At 39.8% G+C, this 12,356-nt stretch overlaps 1 protein-coding gene across 2 annotated transcripts; it reads right to left on the bottom strand.

The window, feature by feature from the left end:
• Positions 1 to 2,346: 2,346 nt before the first annotated feature.
• Positions 2,347 to 12,245, bottom strand: ccdc40 (coiled-coil domain containing 40). Of its 2 annotated transcripts, XM_018678535.2 has the most exons (19): positions 12,146 to 12,245; positions 11,669 to 11,808; positions 11,307 to 11,400; positions 10,780 to 10,913; positions 10,383 to 10,466; positions 9,748 to 9,967; positions 8,923 to 9,080; positions 8,449 to 8,571; positions 7,740 to 7,861; positions 7,250 to 7,493; positions 6,937 to 7,119; positions 6,298 to 6,543; positions 5,916 to 6,129; positions 5,507 to 5,676; positions 5,317 to 5,408; positions 4,831 to 4,951; positions 3,588 to 3,776; positions 3,352 to 3,510; positions 2,347 to 2,855 (listed from the first exon to the last, which is right to left on the bottom strand). In XM_018678535.2, the coding sequence occupies exons 2-19, from the start codon at positions 11,801 to 11,803 to the stop codon at positions 2,604 to 2,606; spliced, it is 2,940 nt and encodes a 979-aa protein (XP_018534051.1). In that variant the 5' UTR covers positions 11,804 to 11,808; positions 12,146 to 12,245; the 3' UTR covers positions 2,347 to 2,603. The 2 variants fall into 2 exon arrangements, with proteins under 2 accessions (XP_018534051.1, XP_018534052.1); XM_018678536.2 differs by lacking the exons at positions 11,307 to 11,400; positions 11,669 to 11,808; positions 12,146 to 12,245 and adding an exon at positions 10,545 to 10,661 and having other exon boundaries at positions 10,780 to 10,863.
• Positions 12,246 to 12,356: the final 111 nt, after the last annotated feature.

The following is a 12,356-nucleotide window of genomic DNA, read 5'->3' as shown; positions in this document are numbered from 1 at the left end:
AATGACAAAAAATGTTTAAAAAATAAGTGTAACAGTAACACACACAGAGAAGAGTAATAAATTCAGTGAATTAACTCAGTATTGTCTGATATACAACAGGATCTATCTACTATTTGTTAACCTTACCTAATATAAGCCACATAAGCTTCTGGTCATATCAGATCAAGTAAACCTGATGCAGAGAAAATACTGATTGTATTGTATTGGGGGAGGGTGTTTTTATTGCTTACAAACTCAACTTTTAATTTCTTTGTTCAAAACAGTCACACTTTAAGGTCACAAATGTAAGTCAGACATCAAACATGTACTGCTCAAACGTCATAATAATGCAGGTGACTGGGAAACAAACCTTGAATAATTGCCTCTATTGACTCTATATATCAGCCCTGTGATAGGGTGTACCCCGCCTCTCGCCCAATGTCAGCTGGGATTGGCTTCAGCCCCCCATGACCCATGAGGATAAGCGGTATAGATGAAACAAAGGAATCTTGTGTTATTTAACAATTAAACTGAATTTTGAATCTAAGGATGGTATTAATCTTATCAAAACAACTTAACGCTGCTCTTGCTTAGTCTGAAGCCAAGAAGCAGTTCATGGGAGTTGGTTTGGTCCAAACAGGTTGCAAGCCTCCTGAGAAGATGATTCATAGGACTTTAAAGGTGGGCAAACAACTCAAGTATAGTGTTTACATTCACAAAATATATACTCATTTCACACTTATGTTTAAAAAATGAAGATATCTATTTCCTCAAAAGGGCAGTTATTCATTCAGTACAGTATGGGTTCAGTAAATCAGAAAGATTTAAGCTGAGATATGGAGGGGAGGAGTGTGAGAAGCAGTTTGTACACACATGCTGTCAGTTCTAGTGACAGTCTATAGGGTGCCTCTGGGTGTTGTGGAAGTCCTAACAGAGTAAAAGATGATATAGCACTCATGGGGAGCACACAATCTGATGAGCCGGTTTGACAACATTGTATGAACAACTTTCCACCCTCACAGTCCTATTTGCAAGTGTTGAAATCACTTGACGTCACTGTCACATTCAGCAGAGGTGTTGCTGTGAAGAAAGGCCCGTAGGTGCTTTGTTTCGCAGGCAGGTATTGGACAAGTGGCACATGTTATTCATCTTAGTGCTTGAAATTACAGACATAGTGTGAAACACATTAGCCAGGACGGGTGTGATCAGTTAATTTCAGTAGCAGTTTATGAGGGTACATCTGTGGTGCAGGTGCTACTGCAAAACCACACAGATGACTAACACTGTAGTAATTAAAATGTATTACAGGTTTCAGTGTTGATGGCTTGCCAATCATTAAACACAATAATACTGTTCTATCTGGCCAGTTAAAGCTTTTTGTGCATTCACAGCAAATCACATGATAATACAATCATGTCATCATAAGTGTACAAGATTCATGGCCATGGCCAAAAATAACCCAAAACCACTACTGAGGCAGTAAGAACAGTAATTGAGCCCTGACCCTTGATGCAGTGCAAACAAGCAGCATTCCTTTATTCCTTTATGTAATGTTTTAACAGTAAAGTGTACATGTTGATGATGCTAGGTTAATCACAGTTTTTCGCCGGATGTCACTTTAACAAAGTGGCAGGTGAGATAACTTCCAGGTGATGTGGGTACTTGATAGTAAAATGCCTATGGTGCACAATGGGAAAATCAATAGCCAAAATATTGTTTAGCTGTGCTGCAGTTTTATAGAAGATATTACTTGCATGCAATATGAACTATGTACTAACTGTCATAGTACTTTGGAAGTTAATATGCGAGATATCAGTGTGTTTACTGTGCACTGGCATATGTAAATCCAACTTAACAAACTTTACTAGAGAGAGAAAAAGGAAAAAATACCCACAAAGCAAAGTGTAAAAAGAATATCTTGCTGGAACTCCCATACCATCCATCCATCCTTAGGGGGTTGAGAGGGTGGGGGATGGAGCCAATCCCAGCTGACATTGGGTTTGTTGCTGTTTGATGACTAATGCTATAAAATACTGTTTTAATGAAAAAAGCGCTGTTTCATCCACAGTCAACAGAAATAACCAGTACAGTATTATTGCTCAGCCTACACATGCTGCCTGCACTGACCAACACTGATAATGTTTAAATTGCAAAATGAGGCAGGGAATAAAGAAATGATGAATCTATGAAATGTGCTGCTGTCCTGCCTTTGTCAATATTTGAACAAAAGAAAGGTATATATGCTTATACCACTGAATGATTAGGTTATCCAGCAGGGAATTAGAATGTTTTTTTTTGTCACTGATGCATTTACAGTTGTCACAAGCAACCCTTTAATTTGAACCACAAATCAGTAACTGGCAGCTGGATTGAAAAAGCCAAACACCAAGAAAGATTTAATTGTTTATGCTCTGGTTTCATGAGTGTTTATTTGATAACACTGTTTCACAATCAGTTTTTCATTTCAAAGCTTAACAGAATGCAAACACCAAACTAAATACCTCTCATTCTTCACAAGTTATCACTTATCTAAACTTTCTTATCTTAACCTCATATTTACTCACTTTCCATCCTCTGCATTTCCTCTCCTGTACTCATTGTCATGCCTATAACCTCTCCTCTCCTCAGGACGTCTCCTTATCCAGGACATGTGCGCGTGCTGCCAGAGCTAGTGACAGCCTGCGGAGTGCCCCTTGGTGCTGGGGGAACTCCTCACACACACGGTGCAGGATGGTGCTTGTGGTGTGCACACGCTCTGTCTGGCTTTGCAGAGTGGTTCCTACTGACTCGCTGGTGGACGAGGCTTTGTAGCTGCCCTCACACACCCCCTGCAGCTTCTTCGTCCTGCTCTGTAGAGCCACCAGGTGGGCTAGGTTCTAGGTGGGGTGGGATAAAGAAAGAGTGTGGATATGTTTTATGCTTTCACCTGTTAGAAAACTTACATTGGAACATGAAAGCTGGAAAACCATGAGAAAATGTATACATCTACTATTCTTGGTTGGTGGGAGTGGGTTCCATGAGTGGAAAACTGTGACAATGGATACATGGCCCAGGGAAAAATGCTTTCTTACCACACCCTCATCGAATCATTAGAGTTACACAACAGTTACTGGAAGAAGGGCACATATTTCGGTTCTAAATGGAGACTTGATTGATACATACCAGATATCGTTTAATACTTTATTGCTTTATATTTACTTTATTATTTTATTACTATCAGATTTCAAGACAGTGAAGTCAGTCAACCACACAATGTGTACAAAGCAGTATAATATATAAATAGAAACTGGCAAAACAACATTTTAAAGCAGAGGTACAGTGAACTCACATGGTAGTATGTATTTATGTGTTATTTATGTGTATGCTCCTTACCCTGTCTTTGGTATCCTGGAGATTTACAAAGTCAGGGTCAAGGACGTAGCTGGTGCCGCACAGTTCCATCAGCTGCTGCTTTTGCTGTGCAAGCCTGTCACTCAGACTCATCTGGCTCTGCTGCAGCTCCCTGATCACCTGCTCACACTCTGTCACATGCTGAAGACATACACACCGTATATGAGATAGCTGTGCTTCAGTTACATACACAGACATGGAAAATCCATGCCTCCTACCTTGTGTGTGTCCTGGATCTTGCGCTGCAGGCCCTGTATGAAGCGGTTCAGCTCGCCTTTTGTTGTTTGTTTTTGGGAGCTGTGGATCATGGCCTCTCTACGGAGAACAATGGTCTCCCTCCTTGCCACAGTTGCTTCGCTCTCTCGCAGCAGCCGCTCCTGCTGCTTCATCTGCTGGTTGAGTCGCACCTACATAGACACGCATATATTGAGAGTGTATGCAAACATTAACACAAGCTCACAAAACATAAATTTAATTGTACTTCAATTCTGTAGGTGAGATCAATAATGATGCTTTACTGATCTTACCTACTGAAAATTTACTCCATAGACTCAGCCATTAATTTTTGCTCACGCTACATGTTTGATTTACCCACACCAAATACTATGGTATTGTTTTGATGCCAATTTATCTTAAAGACTTTCTTATACCTTGTGATGAATAAGTTAAAAAAAACTGTTTTTGATAAAGAACATTGACAGAGCTCCAAAGTAGCAGCATATTGAAATATCTTGTATGTATGCTTTGATTTTTCTGTCAGGATTACACAATTTAAAGTATGTCTATCTGTTTGTGCTGTGTTCCTATTTCTGTTGATACCAATGAGCAAACTAAATGACTGAGTTTGAGGGTTTTTTACAAGGTATGGCAGATATAAGGCACAGCCCAACGTGTGGCCTTGAGCTTAGAGCCTTTATTTTGGTTGTGATACCCCCTTCATTGGCGATGTCCAGATTATCAGGTCCATACATTCTCTGGTTGCCCTTTCACACATGCAGCACACACTCAGAGAATGTCTGTGTGAGGTGCGTTCTCACAAGACCAGCGCTGCAGGCCAAAACATCATCAACATGCCCACTTGCTTGCTGTCAGAATAAAGTCAGATTTACTCAGATATTTGCCTTTACACATACACAAGAAACGTCTACAAAATTTCAGGTTTGCAGCCCATGTGTAAAAGCAGCTCATAAAAATGGTCCTCTGTCTTGAGCACCTCCTGGTGATGGCTAGCCATTTGCACTGGTGGTGTAATGTCAGGATTTATTGGACTTCTTAATCCTGCAGAACTGTATTACAGCACAAGTACTGTAGTGAAATTTTGGATCTCACAAAGATCACATAGCTTATAAATTAAAGGAGAAGTGACAGTTATGTATCGACAAAGTGCTCTGCACTGAATGAAAACTCAGCATTACAGTTTATTGTCCCTCAGTATAATCTTATTGTGTGCACTGTGTTTACCTCCATGCGGTGTATCTCAGCCTTCATGATCTGGATGTCTCCTTGGCCCACTTCAGAGTCCACAGCTGAACGAGTCTCTTTTACAAGCTGGGTCTTCTTCTCCCATAGCATGATCTGCCGTCTGCAGGAAACATGCAAACAACAAAGGGTGCATATTAAAAAAGAGAAAAGCATCCAGTATGGGAGATATGAGCTGTTGATGCATAGGGAAAAAAAGACAAAACCAGACTGACATGGGCTGTCAATTACTGAGTGATTTCAATTCAGTAGATATGTACTAATTATTGCAAACAATGTCTTGATATTTATGAAACAGTTTATTCAAATATTATCTCATATGTTAACTGCTTTCTAAGAAGTGATCTACAATTAGCCCTACCAATATACCATCAACTATTTTTTGCATAAAGAGATTTATAAAAGAAAGAAATATAAAGAGGAATATTAACTCATACTGAAAAAGCATAAAACCAATATGTGACTGACTCAGCCTCCACCAGACTGTTGAGGAGTCTCTCCTTTTCCTCCTGGGTCTTCTCGTGTTTCATCTGAATCTCAATTGACTCACGCTCTGCCTCCTAAACATATTACACTATATTTAATAAACATTTACAGTCATAAAACTGCAGAATATAACTTGATAAATTAAAGATCAATTTAACAACCAATGTCGTGCCTTAAGTCTGTGAAGGAAATCTGTCTCTATCAGAGCATTTTCCTGCTCCAGTGCATGGCTGAGCTGTCCGTTCTTGCTGAGCAGGGTGTTGAGCTTCACCAAATCTCCCCTCAGACTCTTTGCATTCTTCTCCAGCTCTGTCCGCTCTTGGTGCTCTGCTTCAATTTGACCTGGAGCGGTTGGACATATCAAGTATGAGTGCAAATGGAAGTGTAAATAGTATGTGTGACTGATTTTACTATACAAACAGTTTTATAATTCTCACAAATAGTTACATCCTCAGACATGTCATTTACTCACTCAAGATTACTAGGAGCCTTTGTATTTATAACTGACTGACAATTGACTTTCACTGATTGACCTGTTTGTCTATTGGTACATGTGTGTGTGTCTTTATGACATTACTTACTCTCCAAGCGTATTTTTTTCTGCTGCATGCCAGTGTACTCTGTCTGCAGTTTAAGCATGTCCTTTCTGTTGGCTTCTATCTCCTGGGTCAGTCCTACTAGAGTCCCCTGTCGTCTCATCCAGAGCTGCTGGTCATTCTTAATACTTGCTGCCAGCTCTTCAATCTGGGCCATCAGTGCCTCTACCTTGATTTGCAGAGGACTCAGGTCTTCATGCTGGGAATGGATGCACACAAATCACAAAGTGATTTTCACTATACATCTGATTGTTAAGTTTCAATGCACTTATATAGCTGTCATATTCAGAATTCAAAGATCTTTTCATTGATTTATCCACATAAATAACAGACATCCAGGGATCAAATCCCTCACAGAATCTCTCACCCCAGTGCTGGCTGCGATTTGAGAGATCTTTCTATTATAGTTGGCGATGGTGGCCTGCTTCTGCCCGACTGTTGTAATGAAGGAAGAAATCTTAGCCTGGTTGGATGTGATTAGCTTGTTGTACTTTGTGATCTCCTCATCTAGGGCCTCCTGAGTGAGGGCCAGGCTGTCCAGATGTTGGCTGACCTCACTGCTCTCTAGTCTTACAGCCACCACCTCATTCTCCAGCTGCCACAGGTGAGAGATCTAAGGGGGAGAAAGAGACAATGAGTGAAACAAAAATTTTGAATAAAGTGGGCATGCAGGAGGGAGGGGAAGTCTAATGGAAGATGCTATTGAACTGCATCACAGGAAATGTAGGATCCAGCTGTTTTTGATTCCTATATTAGGAAATAAATCAGGACATTTTTGGCTTACACTGCTTCAATTTTGACCATTCTTTTTATCTCTGTCTTCAGTGAGTTTCTCAACTTTATAGAAGTATAATACTAAATCTTCTAACTAGAACACCCCATTTTGAAAAATACCCTGTATATTAAATAATATAATAATGAGAATTACAACCTAATTACTACTGAGTATATGGAAGGATTCTTTACTGTCAGAGCATTGTGGATGCATTTTATAACCCATCTTTACCTTTTCTTTCTTGAGTGCGGTTATCTTGCTGGTGAGCCGTTGGGAGTACTTGGCAGCCTTGTTGTGGGTGAGCTTCTGCTGCATGTGAGTCATGATCTTGTCCTCCAACTCCAGACGCACAGCACTCTCTTTCTCCAACTGCCTCCTCTGATCATTCACTTCAGCCTGGTAGGTGCTGGTTTCCTAGAATGATGAAGGACAGGAGCAAAGAAAGAATGCAACAATCAGTGTGTGAAATAGTTACAGAGAAGGTAAGAAGATAGTGAGACAAACACCTTCTGGACAAACAAAGAGGAATTTGTCCTCCATCTACCTTTGTGAGCCTGGCAAGGGTGCGCTCTGTCTCCCTCAGAGTGCGGAGGCAGGTGCTGTAGTGGGCCTGCAGAGCCTCTTGCTGGGCCTGCTTCTGACTGATCAGCTTTTTGGAGGTGGCTACGTCCATCTGTGACCAGTTCAGCTGCATGGTCAGTGTCTCATTTTGTTCCTGCTCTTCAGTGGTGGATTTCTTGTAGCCCTCAATCTCTCTGTCCAGTAAGATCACCTGGTGCTCAGTCGCACTGAGGGAAACACGTACACCAGAAAGGAATGTGTGAGTTCATCATTTCACCTTTCTATTTAAACCTCAGGTTATAATATATAATATTATGTGTCCTATAAATATGATGTTGTATTTTGTACATACATCTGCATATGCTGAAATGAGTGCTTTAGCAGGGAGTCACATGTATGTTTGAAATGCATTAGAGCATTAAAGTGGATCAGGAGCATATTGATATTCAGCCCTCCCTTGCCCTAATTCTCACCGCACAGCTTCCTGCATTGCGTTGAAGGCCTCATCTCGTCTCCTCATACCCATCAGACTGCTGTTCCACTGCTGTAGCAGCTGTTTACGCACCATCACCAGAGACTGCATTTCCATCTCAGCCTGCACACAAACACGAACATGACTGGACATGTGTAGGGACCAATTTTGTATTACTTACTTCACCACCACTCATAGAATACTAGAATATAAATTCTATATTAGAATTTTACATTTGGTTCAACAGATCAAAAAATTTTGTTCTGAGGGAAATCATTGAATGGGTTCAACAACATAGCCTCATGTGAGACTGATGACTTATGTCCATCAAATCAAGCCAATACTGCCCCTTCACATACTGTTCATTATCACTTACTGCGAAGATATACTCTATAAGCTTAAGACCAATTTTCAATATTGATTGCATTAATTAGCATTTTGATTTATATTGTGTACATTTGGAAGTTCAGTAATTAATAACTTTATATTAAATGAAGGATGAAGATGAAAGATGTGTAATGTGACAAATGTCACTTGCAGCGATTGAATTCAAAGATAATATCCAAATATAATATCCAAAATGTTGTTATGCAAAATGTTTGCAAAAACTGACTGCATGGTAATATTTTGCTTTCAGGAGTTGGAGGAAACCAAAAGGAGGATATATATATGTATGTATAGTTATCTGTCTCATTTCATACTAAAGTTACCTCAGTGTGGGCCTCTTTGGCTGCCTGTGTCTCCTCTGCTTGAGCACTGGCCTGGACCTCATACATGGCTATCTGCTGCGTCAGTCTCTCCATGTCCTTTGTTAGACGCTCCACATACAAATCCTGATGTCACAAGAGAATTTTCAATTAATAACAGTATATCAATCAATGGTAAAGCCTAGAGCAGTCACAGTTTTCAAAGAGCTGATGATTTAATGTGCTGTCTTCATTAATTAGAAATTACATGTACTGCTATTTGTTTTATCACTATGTTTGCAATTAATACTGTAATTATCACTACTATCATTACTACTACTGTTATACTGGTATCACTTTACATTTTTTACATGGAACCCATGTTATGCTATGTATGGTCTAGACCTGCTCTACATGAAAAGTGCCTTGAGATGACTTTTGTTGTGATTTGGCGCAATATAAATAATACTGAATTGAGTTGAATTGAATCCTGTCCACCTGCTTCAGTTTCTGCTCTTCAGCCTGGTCATTCTCAGCTCCGGCTTTGCGTCTAGCATTCTTCACGGCTTTGACATTAGAATGCAGATCTTCACTAACTCCCTGTGTGAAGATGAGGTGCAGCTTCAAGTTGTCAATCTCCGCCTGTAGCTGGGACACTATGGAGAAGATACACAGGAGTAAAAATGAACAGAATGCCTCAAATCTGTAGTTTTGGAAATGTGAACTGACACAGATTCTGTTCAACTGTTGCTGATTTAATAAAAAGCCTACTATGCAGTGACAAGATGAAGTTTCAAATCAGTTTGGTTTAATTTCACTAAATTCTAATCTAATTTCAATTCAGATTTAACTGTTGAATCTTCTGTACAAATATTCAACTTTATATTGCAATTTGACCTGATATAAAGTCTAATCATGTAGCTCTAAAATATAGACCCATGTGTTTCAATCCACATGGCTTCTGCAAAGACAATCAACATCTGCAGTTGTACAGAACATGTGTATCTTTATGTCAGAGACAAATGCATGCCGCTCACTAATTCATTATTAATTAATTGTGTGAAGCTCCAGATTGTGGTTTCTGGATTTTAAATTAGATAATAATTACAAAATGATTCACAATTTTCAGGACATATAGGCCAAACTCAACTTTACTATGTTAGATTTTACTCATATTTTTAAACACAATAATCATCACAGGTTTAATAAGTTATCTTAGATTTGTTCATAAGGGCTTAAAGTAAATGGTGCAACACAGTCAGAATGAAATATAATCCAGGATCAGCACCAAGGCAAGACCACGAAATGGCAATTCAGTCTCACCATTGGCTTTGGCTTTGCTGGCCTGGCTGGCAGTACTGGAATACTGGCTCTTTGTTGCCTCCAGCTGATCCTGCGCCTGCCGATGTTTGGCTTCAGCCTGAGCTTTGATCTGATGACGGTCCTCCAGCCTAGCATGGAGTCTGGCCAGCTGCTCCTGAAGCCTGAACATCTCAACACCATTCTCTTGCACATGGCTGGCATCTGCCTTCTCCATTGCCAGCTGTGGCAGTGGAAAAGAGAGCACAGACAGGAATCTGACAACAAATTGTCAAGACAGTCTCACGTAGTCTCTGTTTTACTGTAGTTTTCCTTTTTCTTACACACAAGCTTAATCAGTTTTTTATTGTTGATTTTTCTGTTCATGTTTTATTTTTATGCTCGGTCTTGCACGCTGCACAAAAGAAACAATCTTTTTTTTTTTTTAGTGCAAATGAAATTTCTATACAGGTCAACAGCACCATCTTCTGGACATGCTGAGACCCTATAGATGTCAAGTCTGTGAAAATTTACCTGTACATGTATGATGTGTATGAGTCTTTAACAGCTGTATGTGTCCATTTGTGTATGTGAGAACTAAAAGAGCGAAGGTGTGAAAAGAAAAGAAAAAAGCAGATAAAATATATCTTTCTTTTAACCTTTTCCTTCAGTTGTAGGTTGATCCTCTCCAGCTGCTTGCTCAGCTGGCTGTTCAGGGCAGCTTGTTGCCTTCTGACCAGGGGCTGCCAACAGATCAAACATAGCATCACTGACATGACACTGGGAATGCAAGACATCTGGTATAATGTTTATAAACTCACTGTGCTGCAGATGTCTATGAATGAAGGCAACCTCATCTCTGTGCAGCATCAACATAACTTTTGGAGGGCTGTGCTGATACTGTGCAGTGTTACCATTGCACTTAATACGTTAATATACTAGACACACAGACGAGACATTGATAACGATCATTCTGCTTGAGGAGCAGTAATACAAAATCTTTTCATTTAATACATATAAACAGATTGCATACATATTGAAGGAGAGGGCACTAACATGTTCAGGATCAAGAAAAATGAACTCTTCCTCTTCCTCATTCTCCAGCAGTGGCTCCTGCTCCTCCATGTCTTCTGATGTATTAAGGTTTGAGAGGTGAGATGTCATGGGAACCAGATGAAAATTGTCTTGCACTGAAACACAGAAAAATCAAGTTATTCTTTATCAACCAAGAAAATAAAGATGTGAAAAATGACATGTGCTGATGAGTGACACTGAACCTACACATATATACTTTTTTCTCTATTTACTGACCTACACTTTCTTTGTTATTCCTTTTGTTCACTGCAACCATTGTTAGCAACAATAAAGTTTAAGTTAATGAAGGTGGTGTAATCTTAGGCCCTCCTGCCCTTGAACAATAAAGTGTATTGTATTCAATTAAAAGTCATTAAAGGTTAGCGGATCCTAAGCAAACCAGACGAAATAATCTGTTTTACTTTTTATCTGCACAGATTTCTGTGTTACATTTGCTAGTTAAAAATCTTTGAAATGCAAATCCACAACAGAGTTAGTGTGTGACTTACCTAAATGTGTGGCCACAGGGAAGTCTTCATCTGTACCACTGAGGTCAGGGTGAGGCTGAGGGGCAGAGTCATCAGCCTCTGGTCCTGTCTGATCCTGTGAGCCGGATTAAGATACAGACAATGCATGTTTAAAGCAAATGTTTTTCTTTAGGACTAATACTGACTGTATGCAATTGTGTAATAAACTTTAGGTCCTTGTTAAGAGTAAAGACAGTAAAGACATCACAGCACCTGGACAAAAGAGGAAACAAAGATCATAATGTCTTCATAAGGAGTTGATAAAAGACTAAAAAGAGAAAAACAACAACAACAATAACTAATAATAAGAGTTACATGGGTATTTGATTCCTCACATAGTATACCTCAGGTGGGACAGTTGCTCCCCTGTTCTCTGCTTCTTTATCAAGTTCCTCCTGTAGCTTGGTGTCCTTGTCATCTTGGCTGGACCGTGCCTCCTCCCAGGCTCCCTCACCTCCCTCACCTTCAGGGCTCTGCATTGGACCTGTGACAGTAACGGTGGTATATTTTCATCTTATTTCGGAGTTTTCTCTTCTTTAACTATTATTAACTAAACAAACACAGACAAACAGACAAAACACAAACGACAGCATTTCCTAACGCTAGCTTAGCGGTAACTTGTTTATCATGGAAAAGTGTTTCCACAGTCACAGCGGTCAAGGTAGCTAAGGCGGAAGGGTCGAGGAAAACAGTAACCCACGGTTACAAAAGTGGACAGCTAACCTTTGCCTCTGAACGAGTACAAGAAAAACAGCTTTTTTCTGACTAACTTAATAACAATAGTTTAATTCTGACACCACGTAAAGCTTTACAGTACTTACCACCGAGGCACTGTCACTGATGAACCACAGCACAGACGTTGCTAGGCAACTGTAAACTTCCGTTGGAGGCGGCGCGTAATAAAATCATTACCAGTCGTCATAACATGGTTTTCATACTTTACGCTTATCAAGAATACACCCATTTCCTTAATTGCCTAATTCTAGGCTACATTTTAACGGTCCCGGTTGACTGTAATTTATTATCGTACAT

This window comes from Lates calcarifer, linkage group LG5, assembly GCF_001640805.2.
Source record: "Lates calcarifer isolate ASB-BC8 linkage group LG5, TLL_Latcal_v3, whole genome shotgun sequence".
Taxonomy (NCBI): Eukaryota; Metazoa; Chordata; class Actinopteri; family Centropomidae; genus Lates; species Lates calcarifer.
This window is presented reverse-complemented; position numbering and strand designations above follow the sequence as displayed.

Bases quoted from the DNA above. Each gene is read 5' to 3' on its own strand.
- ccdc40 (XM_018678535.2), bottom strand. From the start codon at position 11,803: ATGCAGAGCCCTGAAGGTGAGGGAGGTGAGGGAGCCTGGGAGGAGGCA. The intron at 9,081-9,747 runs GTGAGACTGAAT...TCTTCTCCATAG, and splicing joins CAGCAAAGCCAAAGCCAATG to TGTCCCAGCTACAGGCGGAG. The intron at 7,862-8,448 runs GTAACTTTAGTA...GTTTGTGTGCAG, and splicing joins CCAAAGAGGCCCACACTGAG to GCTGAGATGGAAATGCAGTC.